Genomic DNA, 25,429 nt, shown 5'->3' with positions numbered 1-25,429 from the left:
TGAATTGTGATTTATAATCCTATTATGAAATGGATTGTATTAAGTTATAATCTTTGGTCACATAATGATATAATAATTCTTAGACTTTTATTTTGTAGAAATATTAAATACTATATATAATTGCAAAATTAGAAAATATTAAGTTATTATTTAATTTACCATCGAATAAAAAATTCATAATATGTTCGAATACAATTTTTCGGCCACATAACTGTTGACTTTTGATTGATTTGAAAGAACGGTTTGTAAGAAATTTAAATATTTGTAAAATGATTACTAAATTAACTTTGAACATATTTTGAATCTCTTTTTTGTAATCCAGGCTTTCGTTTCTTCGTACCACAAATTTATTCGAGCCAAAACCATTTTAACACTGAAGAAAACCTCTTTAATATTTCATTATTAATATCAAAATAAACAGCGCTGATAACAAAAAATTATACAAGTGCATGCGATGTTTATATGGTACTAAAAATTATAATATGAAAAAATATTTATTGGATTAAAGTTAAATTTTAACCAATCAAAACCATTAAAGAGGGTAGAGCAAGCCTCAGAATTTCGCGAGTAAAAAAGCTCATCACCAGTATTGCATATGGTATTTTTCAAAAATACCATTTTAAAGTATAGGGCAAATGATATTTATTGTATATTCTCAATTCGTTATATCATTACAAATATGTAAGTGTGTGTTTTTTATTACCTTGTACCTGCATGACCGATAATTTAAAAAGCATTGCATGTCCAAAATAAAAATCCAAATTACCATTTTGACATATCTAGATTAACCAGTCAACATTTTTTCCACTCATCATTATAATGACTTTTTCGCTCATTCGTGTTAAAACTATAATTGTTGATCATGGAAATATTTTTTATCGTTTTTATTCAGTCAACTAATTTCCGGTGACATTGTTATTGAAAATTATTCATTCGCAATTTATATTGTGAAGAAATAATTATTTCGATCATCAAAGCTAATAAAAATAGGTTTTTACCTAGAATTTCTGTAGATATCAGGTGCTATTTCTGGTTAATCCGCGTAGAATTGGATAACTATCTGTGGTTACTGTTTGGATTTATTGAGGAGAAATGGGTATTCCAATATTTATCATAAATTGGCAGAGTCATCGACACGGATATTGTCTTATAAATCATTCTTTTAGCCATACTAATTTAGCTAAAATTAATAATTTTTCATCAGAGGGTTATTTGTTAACTAAAATTAATTAATTAACTATAAATCAAACTACTCTGCTAGAGTAAGAGTTTATTTTTGAAAATTTGTAACAGTTTTATAAAATTAATTAAACAAAATTATTGAAAAATTTAAGAAATGTGAAGTGTGAAAATTTGGTAAATATTTGGATGCTTTAAAATTCTTCAAATATCTGTAACAAAATTTTATATTATAATAATTAAAGTAAATCAACAAATATAAGTTTGTAAAGTTTTAAAAAAAAATTGATAAGTTAATATTTATCATTCATAGTTTTTTAGTGTCCAAACAGTCATAAAACTGAATTGACATCTATTAAATTTAATTTGAGTAGGAAAAAATATGGATTCAAAAGATCTCTGAAAAAATAAGCTAAAAATATATACAATTCATACATTTACGATTTGCCATTTTCGTTTTGCCTTTTTTCAATGATTATATCCATTGTGTTTTATTGTAGATGAAAATCAATACAATAAGCTTTTTGTTTTCATTACGTCTGGGCTATTATACTCAATTCTAATTTTAAAACATGAACTCTCCAAAAATAGAGCAATTATTTAAGTCTGCAATTTAGGTCATATCAAGATGATGTTTAATGCATTTATATGATGTGTAAAACAGCTGTAAAAATTGGTTTAAACTTTTTTTGAGTCAGCCCGGTTTAAAAATTTCACAGCAAAATACGTCAAGGTGAAAACTACCTTCAGATTTCAACGATAAAACCAATCCCAACGGCTTTCTAGGGTCTAGGGGACCCACAGACAATGCAAAAAAATCGTGTGATTCATCCTTGTAGGTATTAGAACATAATTTATAGTCCTTATTTAGAAAAAATATAAATAAATAGTAGAAGTAAATAGTGAAAGATTCTATAAATAATTTTAAATAATCTATGAATAATTTTGATTGCAATTCTATAAATGCTATTGCTCTCTTTTTATCCAAAATCTAAAGGACTCATCACAAAGGACTGATTGCAAAATAAATGATTTTAAAGTTTTGTATAGAAATAGCATGAAAAAATTTTGCTGAGCGTCAAATTTTCAATAAAAAATGACACGAATATCTGTAAAATTTTTTTTTTAATTTTCAATTTTTTTTCCATGCTATTTCCATACGAAGTTTAATTGAATTGCGCACTATCTAAAAGTTAATATTAAGAGCTAAAACTTGCAGAGAATTGTTTTTTATCAATTTGGAACCATTTGAGCCCTTGGGAGCAAGGAAAATCGAAAATGTCCATATTAAGGACCCTAATATATATATATATATATATATATATATATATATATATATATATATATATATATATATATATATATAAACATTACCAATTACAACTAAGATTTAAATATACAGCCTTTATTTCAACCTGTTCAATATACAGCCTTTATTACCACCTGTTCGATTTGCACTGAATTTTATGTATTTCAAGGCGATTTAGATAAATTTATTAATAAAAATTTTTTTTGATGATTAAAAATTGAACAACTTTTATCTCAATTCTATTGAAAAACATTGTTTGTCATTTTTAGAATATTTTATATTTGATTCAATGTCACAAAAGATTAAAATGCGTACGACTTCTTACAAGTTGATTCGCAAATGTCAGAAGGTTAAGGCGATTAGTGATAATTTTTCAAAATTCTGAAAACAATCATTTGTTTGGAATGTAGGAAACCAATAAATAATGAAATTTGTTGTTATTGAAGAACATAAGTTAATAAAAGACAAAAATTTATCAAAATATTCATTCGAGGCGAAGGTCTGGTGCCTTAAACAATAAAATTATCATATTTTTAATAAAATATTTGAAGTGAAGCTAATTTTAACAGAGACAATCATGTATCACATAATATTTGCTTTTTTCATTAAATAAAAAATATTTAATTTTGCGAATTATTTTGATATCATTTTAAGTTTTTTTTTAACATTTGATCCCAAAGTACCTATCAATAAATGAATTATCTCAGGCCTAAATAATTGAATTTTGGGGGCTTGCTTTAAATACCCATGTAGCCATCGTCCCTTAAATAAAAATATGCCATCATCTTTGTTAACGGAAAAAGTTAAATATAGAGTAGTCGGCTTCGACTACCTGACATATCCCTCACAAGGTAATCTAAGATTTTTTGCAATATACCACAAGTGCTCAAATGTGGTAAATTATTCTAGATTTTTTTTTTTGTTTTACGTATACAGAATATTATAAGTCGTCTGGTAGTCACTCACAACAATTTTGTTTTCCAAGTAAAAATACTTAATTTTTTATATATTTGCATAAACGTGCATGAAGCTCTAAATATAATACTTTTTTAAAATTTATCATATAAAAATAAACAAAAAATCTTCGTAGTTTTATATGTTCACCAATAATAGAATATTTGAGATTCCCTTGCGTTTGATTATATTCTGTTATCATTTTATTTTTATAAAAACGATTTTGAAATATTTAAATAAACCATTTAGCAATGAAATTAAAATCTTGATTAGTAGTCGAACTTAATATCAGTCGAGCCTTATGTAATTGCAATGAATTTATATAAATTTAATTATTTTTAATTTATTTGACTTGAATATGAGATAATCATCTTCTATTTGCAAGTAGTATTCATAAATATCATTATTTTTTTTTAAATTGAGCAAGATATAAATTTAGCCTTTTATTTTTATTTATAAATGTAATTATATTTATAAATAAAACTAACTGTAAGTGGAATTCTGTCTTGAGGCAATTATGGCATCGTGCCTTAAGGCAAATTGCTGGAACTTCCCGTACCGTAACGAAATGTTCGAGGAATACTGAATGTTTTCAAATAGATTATTATAAATATTGTAACATTGTGTAATATTTATAAGAATTATATAAACTGAATTGCAGAGTTGAAATTATTTGTAAAGTATATTAGAACTATAGTCAGAATTAAAAATAAAGTCTGAAATATTTTCGATATACAAAAAACTAAAAAAACTAAAAAAAAAAAAAAAAAAAAAATGGAACAAAATTTTTTTTTTCAAAATCAATTACTTTGTTAAGACAAGCAGAAAGTTCTTTGAATCATTTAAATCGGACGCTTAGTTCTCTCAAAAACTGCCATTTTTTACATATTTAGCTCCGTATCTTCAAAATGGCTGGGCCTGCCTTTGCCAAAAACTAATAAACACTTCTCCCAATCATTACTAATTGAATGTTTTTTAGATCATTCAAATCGGATACTCCGTTCTCTCAAAAATTCGATTTCTATTTTCTGCACTCTTTGCTCCGTATCTCCGAAACGGCTGGACCTGCCTTTGCCAAAAACTAATCAGCTCTTTTCCCTATCAACAGGAATCTAATGTTTTTTGAACCATTCAAATCGGTTGATCCGTGCGCCCTGAAACGTGACTGGAAATTTGTATCCATACATACGTATACACACACACACACACACACACACACACACACACACATCCATTTTTTCTGAGGTATGCCAAAACGTTCAGAAACCTTCAAAACGTCGAGAAATGTAAAAATTTTCAATTCCGATTTTCGGCCCATTACAATAACTTACCCTACGGGAAGTTAATAATTATATCAATAATTATAAATAGTAATAAAATTATTTGAGATAAATATCAGTTGATTCTTCTATTTATATATAATAGAAATACAATATTTTTTTAAAAAACTTAAGTAATAATTGAGCCTCTTATTTGCAATTAGCATTTGTAAATATATTTTTTCCTTTAATTGAGCTAAATATCAGTAGAGTACTTTATTTGCAATTAGCATTTATAATTATAATTTGGTTTTTCAATTCAGCTAAATGTCAATCAATTTAGTTGAATTCAACAGTATTTATAAATATAATATATTTTTCTAATTGCATAAACTATAATATATAACATTTATAAATACTGTTCAATTATACTAAATAACCTGATATTTAGCTGATATAATTCAAGAAAAATTAAGAGATTAATTAAATACCTTTTTAAATAACAATATATATTATATATACACACATAACCATTATTATTTTATTTTAATGTAATGAAATTTTATTTTTTAAAATTCTAATTAATTATTTTTGAATTTGATATTGTAATACACCTCACATAAAGTAAAAATCGATTTAAATTTGTATTTTTTTTTGTTAAAACTAGTATTTTTAGCCCATTTATTTATGAAATATGAACTAACGAAATATTATTTAAAATCAGAATATTTAAAACCAAAAATGCCCATGTGTACAATTAAATAATTAAAATAAACTAATCTAAATAGAAATAATACACTTTCTCAAATTATTTAAGATAATTTTATTGCCTATGATTATTTTTTTTTTCCCTTAATAATTAATTTTTGAGTCTTATGAACTACTCTATTTTTATAACATTTTTTAATTTTTTTTAAATAATTAATAATATTTTTATTAAATAAAATGAAGATTTTTTCTAGTTTTCTCAACGTAAAATATTTATTTCTTAGTATTTGTAGTACTTCTCCTTTTCTCATTTATCCGGCTATAAATTTACAAAAATTCAGCATGTTTGTTAAACATCCTCAGATCCTGATTGAAAAATTAATGAAGCAATTATTTTATCTGAATTTATATAAAACTATTTCATTTTTTAGATATGTTAATAAACGTTTTATCATTTATTTATGTTCATTATTCATAATATATTCATTCATAATATGATTCGTAATATACATTTATCATACTGTGAGTCTTACTATTTATTTGAATTGGTATATTATTTATTTTGAAGCATTTCAACATAAAAAGGTTAAAAATGGCAGTAAGAAACATAAATATTTATTTGCCGGAAGCAAAATTGCGATAAACTGTCGATTTTATAATTTCAGTCAGTCTTTGAATCACGTCCTTTGTAATTCAAAGATTATTTTTTTATTTATTACAGAATTTTTAACATAACTTGACTTTGAACTTCATTTTATATTGTACAACACGTACATTAACGGGGGACCAGTGTGCCGGATATTTCCATTAAAAACAATATTGTGATTATTTTAGTATATCAAGCATTTCTTTTTGATCTAATAATAACTTTATAAACATTGTATGATGTATTTTTTGACTGAAGATAACCTTTTATACATGATGAAGGATATTTTTTGACAATATTGATCATAAGATCGTTGGAAGTTGGAGAATCGTAGTCGAGAATAAACTAAATAGATTTCTACTATCTTACTCTTACCCCATGATAAAAAAAAGAATGAGCGTAAGGTTCACACGCGATTGAAGTAAAACTTATTTGCTACTGTACGAGATGGCATTTAAGTAAAAATAAATACATCATATAACAATTTTGAATAATGTTTATTAGTAATATGGTAACACTCGTGATGCACACATTTATTAGTGTCAACCATTAGACACATTTATATAATGATAAATTATAAATTATATATTTATAATAGCATTAAAAATATGTTTAATATTTAAAAACAATAATGTAATTAAAGTCATAGTTTAAATATGACAGGATTAGTTTGTCATTGTAATTAACATTAAGAAATTAACCTTCATTAAAGAAATGAAGTAATTGCTGATTTATAAATTCTATAATATTCGTTCACACAGTGGATTATATTAAACAAAACAACGCCTAAACAAATATTATTTTTGCAACTTCACTCATCATGTAATAATTGTGTTTGAAGAACTTCGAGTAATTAAAATTAACATACAATCATTGACTGCTTGTATTTTTTTTACTCCTTCGCTGGCGATATAATCTCAATCTTTGAACAGCTGTAATATCTGTCTTGTCTAAAAAATATTTTCCATTTTAATAACTTCAAAGATTTATAGAAACTACGAATAATATAGAAATAATCATAATAATCAATAAATTTACGTTTAGTACACGGCACAAATGTTTAATTTGTTTTATTATTTTCAAGGAACAGGGTAAAATATTCTTCTGATTCAGGCATTTTTCATTAAATCACGGTTTGTACTACGATGTAACTTTAAAATGTTTATTTATCAATGTCGATTTCCTTGTCGATATCGGTACTCATACAACGCCAGATCTCTATTCACATACACGACGACTAATCACAATCGACCCGTATAGAAATGTATCATCGAGAGCGAATGACGAATCATTGGCACTCGACTCTTATCTTATCTTATCTGTCGTAACGCAATTCCGTTGCATTTGTACGGATTTACACCCTAGTCGCGCCTAAAGAAGTTTGACTTCAAAAGTCAAACTTTTAGTCAAACTAGTCTGGTTATTAACAAGTGGTAATAGAAAAATGTGTATCTTTAGCCAACTTGAGTACAAGATTTTATTTACTGAAATTTAGTTATTATGTTCTCTAAGTGACTGTACTTTATTGGTACAAGCTTCGAACAAAGAGAAATTATTCAATTAAAATTCGAAATTTTAATTAAAAATTACTCGACATATTTGCCTGATACTTTTGCCATTGTCATTGAAAAGACATGTTCATTAGAGACAATGACCTTCAATGCTTTCCTAAGATGCTTTTAAATTGTGTAAAATCTTGCATCGTCTCCGTGGAAAACTAGTTTTAATTAATAAACTGCATAAAATATTTTAGGAAAAAGATCTTGTCGTGATTACCACGTTTATCACCATCTTTTAACAACTTTAAATTTTCATGTTCAACTTTTAAGAATGTGATGATATACAGTTGTGATCCGTCATCTAGTTTTTCGAATTATTATTCTGGTCATGTTTAGCAAGTCGCGTTTTGTTTTATGCAAAGAAATCATTTACATGATCGGTAACAGGCTTGTCTATAGGAATTTTTAAATATTGGGTCAAGAAACAGTATTGCGCCTTCGAAACAATGCGTTTTGTTCTTGAGAAAATAAATATAACTCGAAAATAATTTGTGTTTTAAATGCATAAAAAACATCGAAGAAATTTAGGTGAGTTAACAATGGCAATATTATCGATACATTCAGAATAAAAAAATATTACTAAGGAATGCAAAAATTATTCAATATTTTAGGCTAAGGACTATTCTCACTTGCAAACATTTCCTGGTGAGAATCGATATCACTACTGCTTGACATCAGTTTGCCCGAGGGTGGTATCAAACCTGGAACTTTCGATTGAAATTCCAAGGCTCTAACAACTTATATTTAAAAAATTATTTGGGGTAGTTTAGAATTTTTTAGATATATTTAATTTTTCATAAAAAAAGTTAGATAAATTTATAAAATTCACGGTTAAAAGTTGAGTTTATATCATTTAAAGTAAGATTCCGTTTTTCGATTTATTGTAAAGTATAATTCGAATTATTGACTTGTTTAATACATACAGTATACGAATTTGTTTATATAAAGATGTTTTCGAATTTGTAATTCTGATCCAATCACTGTTTTCATGATGATCACATATAAAGATAAACAATATTCTTGACAGAGCATAAGAAAACAATTTAAAATAAAATGAGTTATTCTAATTGTGATAAACATGTTAAAAATTAATACCACAAGAATAATTTGTTTACATGCATGTCTTTGCCATTACTTTCGACTTGATTATTTAATTCAATATTTTTATATATATAAAGTTCCATGAAATTATTTTCATTGATATGAAATGTTATATTGCTATTATATTGATGCAGTTTAATTCTTCAATATAAAGAATTTGTAATCCACCATATATGTTTACAAATATACATTATCTTTTGTGTTTAAATCTGACTCTACTTAATTTGTCATAATATATTCAAATATAAAACAATTCATATTCTACACTTAATAAATATTATTTTACCCAGCAAATTGTCTTAAAAAAGGTATATTATTTTGTGGACAATAAAACTATGCAAATAAAAATAAATAAATAAATATTATTTAAACTATTTTTTTTAAAAAAAGCAAGATTGAAATCTAATATTAATTATAAGATAAAAAGTTCAATAAATCATAATTTAAAATCTAATATTATTATAAGATAAAAAGTTCATTAAATCATAATTTCTCAGTTCAGTTACCTATGGCAGTATCTAAAAAGTTAATGAAAAATATACATAAAACCAGAAAGGCAGACATAAATATTTATAGAGACTACGACTGATATGTTAGGAAAGGAACTCATGGACGACGAAGTATGATGCATTTATAAATTTGGAGTTGAGTTAAATAAAGGAGAGGAATTTTGTCCTTTTTGTATCCATTAATTTTGTTTAAATTTTACTTAGTAATGGCAATTGATGAAATTTTGTTTATAAAGAGATAATTTAATATTGTAAATTAGTTATACTAACATATCCACTATTGCATTAGTAACAGACGTTAATAGAAAATGGTGGTTAACTCAATATACTATAAATAGTATATTTCTGTATAAATAGTATTTTTTACTACAACAGGCAATCAATATACAAAATAGTTCTCTAAAGTAAAATAAAACATTTCTATTCTTCCTTGAATCGAGTTGGAATTTAACTCAGCTCAATGACCTGCCCTAGGGCTACCCATTATCTATAAAATGTACGTTTTTTATTAATATCTTTTTCATAATATATTTTAAACTTTTTGAATTATTTTCAATATTTTAAATTAGCATACATCATAATATAGCGATTAAAGTTCCTACGATTATTATACTTTTTTTTTAAATTCCATCTCGGATCATGAAAACCACACCTAAAATTCGCACATGGGAAAGTTGTTAAAACGAATTTATTTGTCTCAATATGATTCGTTTGCGGTGTGTAAATATTGAAATATTATTACAAAATGAGGAACTGAAAAAAATTGATGAATCATAACATAAAAACTCAACAAACGGAAATAAATTCAAAGATCCATATATCAGCATTCACGTAAAAACCATTGGTTAAATTCATAGTAATAAAAATATAATGCACCTTTTTTATGGGTTCTCTAAATTTAATATTTTTTATCCTCTGTATTGATTAAAGTACATCGAACAGACATTAGAAATTATTTCAGAAAGAATTTGTTTAGAATAAAATTTTAAAATGAATATATGATATATTTTTTTGAATAGACATAGAGACTTAAATTTAAATTTATTCTCACTCAATTTTATACAATTACTCATATTATATTATTACAAAAATTGTTTTAATTAATTTATGGCTATTTACAGTTACACCAGAAGTAACCAATAAGTTATTAGTCACAAGTTACATGTATATATATATATATATATATATATATATATATTTATATATATATATATATATATATATATATATACATACATATATGTTTGCATATATTCATTTAATTTTTCATGGACCATAATAATCTTGTTTAATAAATATTTGTTTGCTATAATAATTTTTTCGGTATGATTCATTGCCTCTGTTTGTTTCCATTTCTAATAATAATAAATCGGTATTTCATTGCTCATATATTTGTTATCAAATAGGTTTTATAATATCATTTAATAAAGTGTAATAAAAATTTATTTTTTAAGTCAAATCCCGGACGTCGGGGGAGGAGGGGTGTTAGTCGTTTATATAACAAATGCTATCAAGGATACAATAAAAAACAGCTTTTTTAAATGATTCTTTTTTATCATAATTGGGGACTATTAGTAAGAGCTTTATTCTTCGACTTACTTCGAATACTTCTTTATCTATGATATTATAATATATCTTATATTTTTTATCTATATGTTCTATTCAATTTTCTTCGTGATTAATTTGAAAACATTAGCATCTGTTAGTTTGTTTTCTTAATTTTTGTTAATTTAACTATTAATTTTCGAAAATACCGGGACATCCGGGGCAAAAAATCAAAATTCGAGACAAATATTGCTTAAAGAAAAACCCGGGACACAAGGTAGAAATCCGGGACGTATGGTCACCTTACATTTAATGAATAATAGAATAATATATTATTTAATACATAACTTAAATTTTTGTGATTTTAAATTATATTTATATTTGTTGGTCCAAAATAGCAAAAAATATTTGTAATTGATCCATTACAATTTACCACTAGATAGAATCTAATTTACTATTATATTCTATTAAGACTTCAGTGTGATTTTTGTTAGATTTAATTATATTTCTTTAAAAAGTTATAGAAACCAATTACACGCTTAATTTTTCAAAGATAAGCCATATTTGTGAAAAACTACTACTTGATTTTTCTACCTTGAAGTTTCTAAATTTTATTATTTAGAAAATTATATTAGTTTATATCTTTTATCCACGAAAAAAAAGAACATTTTTAAAAGAAAGAACAACTTTCAAATTTGGAATCACAAAATTATATATATATTTTACTCTCCGAAAAGTTTAGAAAATCACTTGGAGTAAAATTATTATATTTAATGGATTTTTTTTTTTGAAAAAATGAATGAATTTTTTTATATACTTTTGAATGAATGATTTGTGGGGCAATTTGAAAATTGTCCTTTACTTCTAGACTATATCAACATACAGTAGATATAACATTTTAATGTTTTTTTTTATTAAATATTGATTATAATAAAATTAGTCAGACTAAGTAAATAAAAATATATTGGTCTAGATCTCTATAGTTAAGCTCTATTATTTGTTGTAATTTAATTGCTGGATTTATCACATACTAGGTACAGTTTTATTTATGAAGAGTGAAATATAGACATAGATTTTTACAAATTGATGTATTTCCACAGACTTTCTGGCTTGAAAGTTTGTTAAGCTTAATAGATGCGAATCAAATTCTTATTAAATATCAAATTCTATTCAGACATCTATCATCTATTTGCATAGGTATGTTAAAAATGTTAAAATTTAGTAAAGTAATCCAAAATGCAACATGCATAAGTTTAAAAAAATAATGTACATGCAATTTTGGGCTTTTGCGTTTTTTATTACACTAAATTATATAATTTCATCTGCCAAACAAATACTGATGACTGTATCTTATGTTATTTTAATTTCTGGCACATTTCAGCTGCTTTTCGGCAATAATAATGCAGACATTACATTATTATATTCTAATTTTATCTAGGCTTATAATTTCAGATAAATTCAAATTTCAAGTAAATTGACATTTCTAGCAGACGAGGAAATTGATCCAGGATCAATTTGAGCATTATTGCTATTATATAAAGTTCATATTAAATTACAAGCACTCACTGTATACTCCTCCTAAACGATTGTTCGGATTTTGATACATCTTTCTGAAGTTTGTTAAGAAAATTTTCTAGGATGTATGCGATTATAAAGTACTGGGATGCATGTGCAATATTGTAGAAATAAATGGAAAAACTTGCAAAAAACGACATGTCATTGTTTGAATTGAAAATAAATGAAAACTATCACCTGCCAAAAATTTCAATTTACTCATGAACCTAGACAATATTAGAATATGTATAATAAATTTGTGATTATGATTAAGAAAAATGAAATGTCTACATTATTATTGCCGAAAAGCAGCTGAGATGTGCCAGAAATTAAAATAATATAAAATACAGTACATGTATGGCAGATCGAATTATACACATATGAACAAATATGACAAATTAATTCACCTAACATATGAAATTAAGTATTAATCAGGGCCGGTCCTACCTTTAATACGATGCATGCGAAAAATACGAGCGCACGCCTTAGGGGGCGCCTACATAAGATTCGGATAATAAATTTTCAATATAGTTTTATTTTTAAATATTTTTCTTTGCATCTTTTACTAATCTTTCCACAATATTTAGTTTAAGATGCAATTTTGGATATCTTAAATAATAAAAAATTCAATTAATTTATTTCAACATGAAGTACCACTGTTATGTTATGGCTATGGTTATGTTATACCGTTTAAAAGACTTCAATTTCCAATATAGTGTGAGAATTGAGACTCATCATTTTATTAAAAGCAGTTCTACATTCAACATCGCTCATACTATAAATTTATATGAATTTTGGCGCGAAGAGTAATTTGAAAAACAATTATTATTTTTAGGTAAAGGGTAAATATTAGTATATTATATTAAAAAATTGTAGTCATGGGTACAGGACAACGTCGGTCGGGTCATCTAGTAAGATATATATTTACTTTTAAATGTCAAAGATTTTCATCAAAAAGTTCAAACACCAATGCATACTGCATTCACCTGTTGCTCTCTATTTGATTCACACTGATACTCAAAACTTAATTATAACATCATAAAAATTTAAATAAATTTTAACTAGTAAAAAAAATATCGTTAACATGTAAAGTGCTATTCATGTAATATACAAATATTTTTTATTAACTCACTTGGAAAAGCTCCAGCCAAACTGAAGACCACCGCAAGCACAAACACAAAACACTGAAAGCTCTTCATAGTAATATAAATAATTATTGTATTACGAATTACGAAAAGCTATTGCACAACTTTCACACAGTATTGTTTATAGAAATGATTCAAATGAACTTTTGTGATTGACAGTTTGTGAGCACATGTGAGGCTAATATGTAAATTAAAAGCGGACTGTATGATCGTTCGACTCGTACTGATGGGACGCGTGCGTCGGCTTCCGCCTTATATACCGCGACGGACGAACGAATCCATCGAGAATTTTATAAACGCTATAATATAATATATCCATACCGATACATGAAACTGACCGATACATGAAAGTTTATATTTTATATTTACATATGTAAATGGATATTGTAAGGGTTGAGAATTTTTAAATCCGTTCGATTTGAAAATATGGTACAACCGTTTCAACTATACTCGATTTGTTTATGCTTGACCATGCTCGAACTTTATGTAAAAAATTGAAAATTTTGTCATATCTTGGATATTTTGACATACAATAATACCCCGTTTAACGCGGGGTACACGTTCGTTCAATGTAGAGCGTAATGCAAAACAGCGTTAAACGAGGCTATCTTTACATGAAAATATTGGAATGAAAATACTGTCGTTCTTATACAACATTCAGTAATTTTGATGGTTTATTAAATGAAGGAAAAAGGTCGAAAGGTCACCTATCGGTGATCCGATTCGATGTTGGATATGTTTAGCTTATAGACGTAGTCTTGTTGTAAAAATATTTAATTAAGCCTACGAGTAATTGTACATATTATAGGATTGCTAAAGAATATCAAAAAGGGGCCGTTTTATTCTGGGCCGTTTAATGTCATTGTTTTTTTATTAAGTTTTTGGCCATGATGTTAGGGTGGGTCTGTATTCTATCCTTGTATCTCAGACTGAACTTTCTTCCTTAACAGTGTTAATGTTCAAATCTGTATGAACCAACCAATTTGGGACATACTTGGGTGCGTTTATAATTTCTTTCAAAATCTTGTTTTGAAATCTTTGTATTATGGCGATGTTGGATTTGCGTGCCGTTCCCCAAAGCTGTATTCCGTACGTCCAAATCTGAATCACTGCTGTTCACATTTTTGTTTTCCTCTCGTTCAGTTAATTCATTGAACTCATCAGAAACTCATTAGAAAGTGATTTGTTGAATTAATAATTGAATTATTTCTTCAAAATCTTCCTCACTTACCCCTTCAAAACCTGGGTTGAAATAAAAGAACGCTAAACCAAAACAGCGTTAAGCAAGGTATTATTGTATCTTTGAAAAAAATTGATGTATGAGTGTGTATAACGATTGCAAAATTTTTCGATTCTTATTATGGGAGAGACATGCTTATTAGTATTTCGAAAAACATTATTTTTCTTACACTTATTGATGGAATAAAGAATCCATTACATTTTTACGAAGGCAGGTTTAGCGATTTCGGAAATGCAGAAAGAAAGTGAAGAAAACAGCTATTTGGTGGTCAAAAATGATCATTACACACCATTATTGAGCATTCATATTTGAATAGAATTATTGGTAGACAGGTAGAAGGATAGGCAAGTAGAAGGGTAGACATGTAGGCTGGTATATAAGTTGATAGGTGAATAGGTCAACAGGTGGACAGGTAGAGAAATGATCAAGTATACAGATCAAATGTAGACAGGTACAGAAATAGATAGGTAGACATGTAGGCTGATGAAGAGGTGAACAGGTGGACAGGTAGAGAGTTGGTCGAAAGGGAAAAAGTAGACAGGTGAATAGACATATGGATAGAGATAAGTAGAAAAATATTTAGGTATACTGGTTGATCATATACAAATCAAATTACTATTGATTATTGACACATATTGACCAATATGTGTAGTATTGAATAGTTTATGCAACCTCATTAAAAAATGCAACTAATATTATATTTTTCTTTTATTTAGCATTTTTCAGTTAGCGATAATATTTCTTTAAAAACTAAAAGGCATTTTGTAAATTTTGAGAATATGTTTGATTTTATTGTCACAAAAAAGTTTGAGCCTGTTTAAAAAAAAAGATTTTCTTGATGCAGAGCAGATTTTATTGTATAGCCTTTTCCACAGCTTAATTTTTATTTGTTTTTTTTTCAAAAGCTCATGGTTAGATCAGAATACATCAAAATATTGTGTTAGAAAAAAACATTATTGATATTTTATGTCTTTAAATATATATTTTTTACTATAGGTATTAAATAAAATAATTTTCTATACTCTTTTCTATACTACTATGCATTTATTGTTATTAAAAACTATAAAAGTAAAACACATAAAAAATCCTAATAAAAGGATGATTTCGATACAGACTATTTGCTGACGGAAATGATAAAATATTAAAATATTTACAATGATTTCAGCAAATAATAGGAAAAGGAAATTGAATATTTTATCTATTATTTTTTATTGTCCGAACAAAAACACCATCTATCGCCTTCTGTATATGCAAATATTATTGGTAAAATAAAAAACCCTACAAATACATTTATGTTTTGATTTTCGTATAGATTTCAATATTCTCTACTTTATAATTTATATATTTATTAGACTATTTGGAAGACTAATACTTAGTTGTTAAATACCAATACAATTTTATGGAAAATATCAAATTTGCATGTCGTTTTCCAAATATAGTCATCCTTTTTGAATTCCACATTTTTTATGACTAAGAAATTAATTTCCCAATTATTATATATGATATTAAGTATCTAATAACATAATTGCGGTATGAATGATTAAAAATCAGTTATCAATTTAATTTGTTGAATGTTATATATTGATATCATTCAACTTAATTTTGTTTAATAATATTAATATGGACGGAAATTATCAGTCTTTGATGTATTATCAGCAATATTATTAGAGTTGAATGATATCAATATATAACATTCAACAAATTAAATTCATACCTAAATTTTCAATCATTCACACCGCAATGATGTTATTAGATATTTAATATCGTGGTATTAAGTATTGATACTTGAATATTTCTGTAAGATATTAAAATGGTGTATTGTGATCTACTACCACGTAACTCCATTTTTATTTCGTGGATCCAGATTTTTTTTCGCTGATATTGACCCTTTGATTGTTGTCCTGGCAAGTGGACCACTTGGTAATCACTGTAATCACTGAATGAAATAAAAAACAGTAAAACTTAACTGGACACTACAAAAAGTGTATGATTTATAATCGGTTTATTTCATGAAATTTATGTATCAATAGGGGGGGAAGTCCCGTAACGCCGGACGGCACCTAAAGCTGGACACTCTATTTAACACGTATTATTTAAGCGAGCATAAGTTTTTTTATTTGACAAGTGAATACAAGTGAAAGAGGCGTGGGGAATCAATGGAAGTAATTCTAGTGTATTTATGCATTTATATTTTAGTGGCATTTAAAAATAAAAGTAGTACTTGATTGTTATCCGTAAAATGGTAGAATATTATTAGATATTTTAAACAATTTTAGTAGGTACCACCAAATGAACGAAATTAATTGTCTGTAGGTACTTTAGCACCGGACAATAAGTCGTCCCTTAGCGCCGGAAGTAAACATATTGATGTTTCTTGTGAAAATTGACTTAATTTATTCCAATTATTTAATTTTGTTCTGTATGAGTGCTAACGGTCACTACACACCCCCATTTTTCGTATATTCTAGTCAAAGAATGAAAATCTTATGATAAATGCTCCAGCTGAGAGCATCGGTGTGGCCCAGCCAAATTGGTGGATAAATAGTGATTTTTTTTTTGCTATATCTAAGAATATTCGTCAAACACAAATGTGCAGACATTCCAGAGTGTGGAGATGGCTACATATGTGTTCAATGCTGGTTATTTTGAAATGTCCGGTACTAGGTGCCACTTTGTAAAATCATATTTTTTGTTACCAAAGTTTAATTGATAGTATTAATTATTGTTTAGCAAAGATTGCGTTTTTGTTAATTTAGTTTGATTTCTAACTTTGTTATCTAACATAATTCATGATTTAATAAATATTTCGTAAAATATTGTTTGATTTATTTATAAATAACCTTAGGTGTCCGGCACTTGGGGACTTCCTACATAATTTTTCCAAAAATTGAATGGGAATAGTTGTTGTAATGTACAACCCTTTTCGTTTAAGGCAAATGAGAATAAATTCAGCACTAATATGCAATGTTTGATGTTTATATTATATTGTATTATATTGTTAACTGCATAGTGATTTCGTTATCCGCAAATGCATTAAATGAGCCTCTTCGTTTTATTACTCTCATCGTGTTGAACATTGCATATTGCGGCGGATGGGCACGCATTCAGAACTTTATTGAATAATGACAATAATAGAATAATGTATTTGCGCATTTGATACATCTCATTTTCCTGTTGTTTTCCAATTTTTATTACATTCCGAATAACAATCAGGTCGAACAAAATCGAGAGCCCTAGACCTACAAATTAAATTATTGCTCAACGTTGAATTTCCATCGAACACAGTAATAGTTCGATGTTCGTTCCATTTTCCTCTAAAAACAATAGAGGGAACAAAACTTAACATAGTATTCAAAACTGTGAATATAAAAGAATTAATATTAATTAATTTTTTATATACTTCAATATGATAGTTTACATTCAGAACAGATTATGCAAATTGGGAAAAAATTGCAATAGATTTTTTAAGTAAAACTTACGGAAAAGCGTTACGCCAGAACTGTACGTCATTCGCTTTCGATGAAATCATTTCTATACGAGTCGATTGTGATTAGTCGTCGTGTATGTAAATAGAGATCTGTCGTTGTATGCGTACAAAGAAATATGCATAGATAAATAAACATTTTAAAGTTACATCGTAGTACAAATCTTGATTTAATAAAAAATGCCTGAGTCAGAAGAATATTTCTGTTCCTTGAAAATATTAATTAATAAGATTAATGATTAGTAAGTTATTGATTAGAAATTATTTCTATATTATTCGTAGTTTCTATAAATCTTTGAAGGTATTAAAATGGAAAATAATTTTAGGCAAGATGTTACAGCTGTTCAAAGAATGAGATTAAAATGCCAGCGACAGTCAATGAATGTATGTTAATTTTAATTACATGAAGTTCTTCAAACACAATTATTACATGATGAGTGAAGTTGCGAAAATAATATTTGTTTAGGCGTTGTTTAACTTAATCTGTAAACTGTATAACCGAATATTATAAAAGTTATTAATCAGCAATTACTTCATTTCTATAATAAAGGTTCATTTCTAAATGCTAATTACAATGACAAACCGATCATGTCATATTTGAAATATGACTTTAATTACATTATTGTTTTTAAATATTATACATATTTTTAATGCTATTATGAATATATATTTCATAAATTATCATTATATAAATGTGTATAATGGTTGACACTAACAAATGTGTGCATATTACTAATAAACATTATTCAAAATTGTTATATGATGTATTTATTTTTACTTAAATACCTTGTACTTGCTTGTACCGTAGCAAATAAGTTTCACTTCAATCGCGTGTGAACCTTACGCACACTCTTTTTTTCAATTTAAGATTTTCATAAATTATATTTTAAGATTTCATATACAATGGTATGTATTATATCCTACATGAGAAAAAAAGAAAAGGTTTAAGTATTCTGAAAAAAATGCATCAGCAAAAAATTGCAATATTTATCTAAATAATTAAATTACATTACTTTAAACATTAAATTACATTATTTTAACGAAGACAGACAATTATTTAATTGTAATTATTAAAAAATTAAATTCATCTAATTTAGTGAGATACTGCAAGTTTCAATATACTGCAAAGTTTGCATTGTATATTTATTTATTTATTTATTTGTCAATATCAACTTATAAAAAGACTGAACATGAAAAGTGCGCTAAAATTTTTTTTGAAATAAAGAAGTGCGAAATCAACTGGGAAAAATTTGCACCTTTGGTGCTTTTTATGTATTTTTTTAATTATCTTATTTTGATTCAAATATAATTTATTCTGACACTCTTGGTTCAAAACCAAAACAAAAAATTAATATTTTTAACAGAATTTTTAAAGTATAAACAAAAAATATTTCAATTTTACAATTTTCTCGTGATCATTTGCATAGTTTTATAAACATCTAGATTTAATTTTTTTTATTTATAATTTTTTTATAGTTTTTAAAAATACTCTAAAATTGATTAGGTACTAAATATTTATTAATATGAAGTATTACTTATATTTAGATATATTATATCTACATTTTTTGTATAATTTTGTTTTTATTTTTCATAAGCGAAGAAATCAACTTCAAGTTATATTATATAAAATATATTCATTATTAGTATGAATATTCAAATTCAAAGCATACTAAACTTAATTTATTCTGAAGAAATTATCGTCAAATGATAAACATCTAATACACGTAAAAACTAATTACTGTAAATTGGTGTTAATGTAGACGTATGAAAAATATTATTCACAAACATTGAAAATCAAAAACAAATGAATCATAAATGCTAAATATCTCATTTTGTTATTAGTTACTTTAATTTAGTTTTTGACGAATTTTATAATTGGTTTTCATCAATGTTTGTATAAAATTTTATTATTATTCTAGTATGTAGTTAGTTTTTTCATTGAACTATACTATACTATAAATGTTTATTATTTTCTTAAATATTTTTAAACTTTTGAAAAAATAAAATTATTTTATTCGACACTAAATTTGAAAAAGCATTTATTGAAAATTTATATTTGCTTCAGTTTCATCTAAATATCAAACAAATAATTTCATGTAAAATTAAGACAAAAAAATTTGTAATCCATTCCAATTACAAATCTCTTTTTTATTTTCGGAAAATGTGTTGTCCAATCTTAATGATGCATGAAATGACCAGTTTATCATTCATATAAATAGAATAATTCTATATTTATATTCATATTATAATTTGCGTTTTTTTATAAATAACATAAACTGTAACTATCATTTTTTAGCGGTAGATAAGATGCCCATGAAATTCCATTAGACTTAGGTTATGATTTCATACTTTGGTCAATTCGTACAACTTGCGATAAGAATTGAAAAAATATTTATAATACATTTCTTTGCATTTGCATGTTCGGAATTGCAAAAATATTTTCGATAGCTTTACATAGATATTTAAATGCAAAACCTTGAACGGGTAATAACTATCAATCTACCATGTTTACTACAAAAATTAATGCATTTTACTGGCTTCTAAGTTTTTTTTTATTATTGGCTTCCTCTATTTATACAATTGGCCATTTACAATACATCTTAACTCAAATATTAGTGGCTTCTAATATTATTTAAAATTAATATATATAATAAAATTATGAATATTGCAATTTCATGATAATTTTTAGTAATTTTAAACAAGTGATCTTTATAAAATCCAACAACGACATCCAAGACTATAATAATTTTGAGAATTATTTGAAACTATCTAAATTATAAGAACCAAGTTATCAAAAGTCAATAATTATATTGTGTTATAATTTAATTCGTATATCTAACAAGGAAAGTCATATTTCAAAATACTTTTCTACTCACCTATCCAAGAATGTATTCATTCATTTGCAATAATGTTGTTTGTTTAAATTAATTGTTCGACCATTAAACTTTGTTTAAACTTTTGCAACTTCTAACAATTGGATCCTGTTTAAAATTCCCACATACTTTGTAGCTGCCAATGTGAAACAATCAGAAATAATACCATATTTGACACCAGAAACAAGATATAATATTCATATTATGGATTTTATTTCTAATAGTAGTAGAGAAAATTTCTAAATTTTTGTACATTACAGCTTTTAATTTCATTTTATTATTATTGTTATTATTAGAACTCATGTTGAAGATAATGTAATTTGCCTTGAGGTAACATGCCACTAGTACCTATTTTATACCAGCATAGCCTCAAAATATTCCAACATCATAAAATGTGATGATATGTTCTGATCTCACAAAAATTGCACTAGAAGTAGCCAATGATGGTTACTGGTTTATACGCATGACGACTATACTCGTCAATACACAATATTTCGCCACTTCTCCATGGCGTGTATACTCGTCAATCAGAGCAAACTGGTTAATGGTTAATGGTTAATTATTAATGAGTGATGAAACACAATTATCAATACATATTCTTGAATTTTCTTCATAATGATAATAAGATAGAGATAGTAAGTTTCTTCTATTAAACAGAATTTTTTATTTCATCTTTAATGCAAATCGAATGTTTTTCACATTGTTTAATATATTTTTAGAAAGATGTCCTTGATTCAGATATAATAGTAATAAGTGGTAGTCTGCTCGAAGGCAGGTTCATGACTGGAGAGTCTTTTTCATCTATTTTTCTTTCAGAACTTCTGCTTCCATGCTTCTTGATCCTCCGCTTCGCCTTTCAGTTTCCTGCATTTTCTCTTCTTGCGTAAGTCTTCAATCATCTGCATTCTTCTTCTTCCCATTTCTTTCAATCCTTCTATTTTACCCTTGACGACGTCGTGCAGGAGGAACTCTTTTTACAAAAGGGGTCCGATCCAGTTGCCTTTTCTTTTCAGGATTGCAATCAGTAGTCTTTTCTTCGCCCACTCTTCTCATCCTTAAATTCAGATATATATCTTATTAATTGCATACCAACTGAAAACACGAATAATTTTTCCTTTATTTCCTTTTTCCTAAATGATCTTGAAGCACGAAGACATAAAAAAATAATTTCTTTCTAGATGGCATTGGGATTTCAGTAACTTCCCTTAGGGCAAGTTATCAATACATTCAAATATTTTCATGCAGTATTCAAATATGTTTACATTTAGCCCTATTTGACACCATACCCAAGTTTTGCAAAGACGTCATTGAAAAAGTACGTCATTCAATCCAATTCTCGAATCGTCACACTGTCATCCTATATCCATGTATGGAGTATGATGTTACTGGAGTCGATTTGAACAATGACGATTTTTATGAATGAGTTTATTTTTAATTCAAAAGAACTTACGTGGGCATCATTAACAATATAGCAATTAGAATCGTCAATTAATTTATGTTGAATCGCAGGTAAAAAGGTAATTTGAACAAAAATGATCCACAGATTGATGAAATAAATTTATTTGATGATAGTTTATTTGTAATATTTAATTATGATTTTTTTTAAATTGGTGCAAACGTTTTTAAAAACGTGTACGACAGGTCAAAAATAGTCTCACCATAGGCACATACACACATACTTTTACCAAATTTGGTCTCAAACAATTCAGAATGACTTGAAACGTCGAGGAAAAGTAGAATTAGCTAGTTGTTTTTTTTTTAAGTAAACATAAATTTCTCTACAAAAGCTTGTATGTTTAGACTTCAACGCTCTATAATAAGTCTTATGACTGCTTATGTCATTTCAATCAAATCAAATAACAATGGACCACAACAAACTCATAGTTCTATGAAAAACAAAAACTGTTTGATACATACTCCAAAAATATAATCCAGCAAAGTCGGTCCTTTAACAAATCAATCATAATTTAAAGAATAACGTCACAATTAACACGGTCAATAGGCATGCGAGTATTCTTAGAATTAAAATACATTTTATGACGTGATCCTCCGCATTTATACCGGTATGATTCAGAAACAAAAGTAGTATGAAGATACTTGTTACACTGGATCTGCCGATGATTTTTTATTAGGTTCGGGTCGAATGGGATGAGTTATTCACTGATTGTTTTCATATTTCCTATCTGTTTGATTACCATTATCATATCATATTACTATTTTGAGTTTTAAATTATTCTTCTATTATTGTAATAATTTAAATGTCACATATATAGGCGATTCAGCGACAAAAATAGAGTTAGGTGGGGCACAAAGGTCCAATTTGACTTCTAGCAATTAGACTGTTTTGATACTGTCCATTTTAACTTTTAGCAATTAAACCAAACCAATCAACTACATCACAACAAATAACACATATCAACCTAACAACTATCAACCTATGTTCACTGAAATTCCCAGCTAATTCATTATTGTAGTAATATCTTTTGCCTATTTTTCTAAAATTTGTCATTAGATCCTTTTTATCCCATAGGCGCGTTAAAAAGGACACCCAGAGGGCAAAAATTAACACTTTTATTTTTAATTTTAAAGAGTTTCACGGAATATTAGCTACATTATTCAATCAACGCGATGCTGGTTAATTATTAGCTTGAACAAAAGAAAGTATAATCTAAATACTTCAACATAATGAATAAAATTTCTATCAATTCTTACTACTATCATAAATTTTGCTTTGGTGTTTTATGGTGCAATTTGTCATAATCAGACTCATTGTTTCTTAAAATGCATTTATTGCTAATTAATACAACTCCTGTTCGATATAAATTTAATTTTAATCACATATTTCATGGATATATTTTTACAAAGATTACACTGCATCCTTCATATGGAACTTCATCAGAAAAATTCATTATCAGAGTTGGAATATTTCTTAATTTCATTTATCTCTTGTAAAATTACTTTTTTAATCCATTTTACATTTTTTACCTTGTCAGTGTTTACCAGTATTTTTTAACCTATTTACCAATTTTATTTTCACATCTAAATTGTGAAAATTGAGTTTGGTGGTTCTTTTTTCCCAACCACATGTGACCTATTCTAGAGGTTATATAAAAAAACTGTTGAATCTAACTTAAAAATAACAATCTTATAAAACAATTAAATAACGTATACTTAAACATTATATTCAGGTATCGTAAACTAAACAACAGCGCTCAAAACCAAAAAACTAACAAGGAAAGAAAACACTATTGTTATAGATTTTTAAACATTGACGTTTATTATCTGATAGCGACTTCGTATAAATCAAGGTGATGGCTGGTTATACATCTTTTTAACTCTACTTTCAAATATGTTATTAACGATTTCTCAAATTCACTTGTTTCTAATATATTCTCTACTCTGTTTCATGTATTTATTAAAAGACTACTTTACCATCGTATAATACGTCAACGTTTGTGACGATTAAGGGACCGATTCTGCCGCATAGCAGACCAATGTTATGGCAAGGCAATGTTATGCTCCAACTTCATTCACTCCAACTCCAACCATACATTATGCTACTGAATCATACTGAATACTATCAAAATATCATGTATTTACTGTGCATTCAAACATTTTACACATAAACTGCAACGGCACTTGTATGTTATGAAGCTGGGTCAGAAACACCTTGTTATATAACATCGTTTTTTGACATTTGTGCGATTTATAGATTAGGTCTTCTATCTGACAACCTGAGGAAAACATCTGACAGCAGAGCAACCACATGGCTGTTGACAATATTTAGAACGATTTTGTATGGAAAGTTCTACATAACATAGCCTTGCCATAACATTAAACGTAAACTTGCAGTTGCTCTAAGGTCCGCAAAACGATCTCTGCACCTTGAAATGTTTTTTTTATTATTTTTCTCTTATTTTACCAGCAATCAGAACCTTACATTGGGCTGAATCTTCTTCATACCCAACGATTGATCCATCTACGATTGATCCATCTACGTTTGATTATTTTATTATTGGATTTCTTCTAATGGGGCTAACTTATACCTTAAAACGCAAACATTATTTTGGTTTGCAGATTTTTTATTACAAAGTTAATAAAATCTAAGATATAAAAATTGCATAAATTCCTCGGTTCAACATAAAAATTCTTATTTCCATGTAAACACGTATGTTAATTTCATTCTCTATGCGACGACCGCTTGTTTCCAAGGCTAACTCTGCTGTTACTTGTGCCATGTGCCGTTGCATGCACCTGAGTTCGAAATGGAAATGGACAACTATCGTACATGTGATATCAGTTGATGATAACGACTTGTTATGCAAGTCAAAAATAATAAACGAAACAAATCACTTATTAAGAAT

The 25,429-nt window shown here is 26.8% G+C and overlaps 2 protein-coding genes across 2 annotated transcripts in view; one reads left to right on the top strand and one right to left on the bottom strand.

Moving 5' to 3' along the window:
* The window catches only part of LOC113386147, a 48,555-nt gene extending 34,928 nt beyond the window's left edge, over positions 1 to 13,627 (bottom strand). Inside the window, exon 1 of the mRNA XM_026623947.1 lies at positions 13,456 to 13,627. Within this exon, the coding sequence (XP_026479732.1) occupies positions 13,456 to 13,522 (67 nt within the window). The 5' untranslated portion in view covers positions 13,523 to 13,627. The remainder of the gene's footprint in view (positions 1 to 13,455) is intronic.
* Positions 1 to 25,429, top strand: part of LOC113384490 (40S ribosomal protein S19a-like) — a 49,878-nt gene that overhangs the window by 10,407 nt on the left and 14,042 nt on the right. The gene's annotated exons all lie outside the window — the stretch shown is intronic.

This window comes from Ctenocephalides felis, unplaced genomic scaffold (genome assembly GCF_003426905.1).
Source record: "Ctenocephalides felis isolate EL2017-DRISC unplaced genomic scaffold, ASM342690v1 CF-g0.4_SCAFFOLD_03571, whole genome shotgun sequence".
NCBI classification, from domain to species: Eukaryota; Metazoa; Arthropoda; class Insecta; order Siphonaptera; family Pulicidae; genus Ctenocephalides; species Ctenocephalides felis.
The sequence above is the reverse complement of the archived record's forward strand: the minus strand, read 5'-3'. Positions and strand labels throughout refer to the sequence as shown.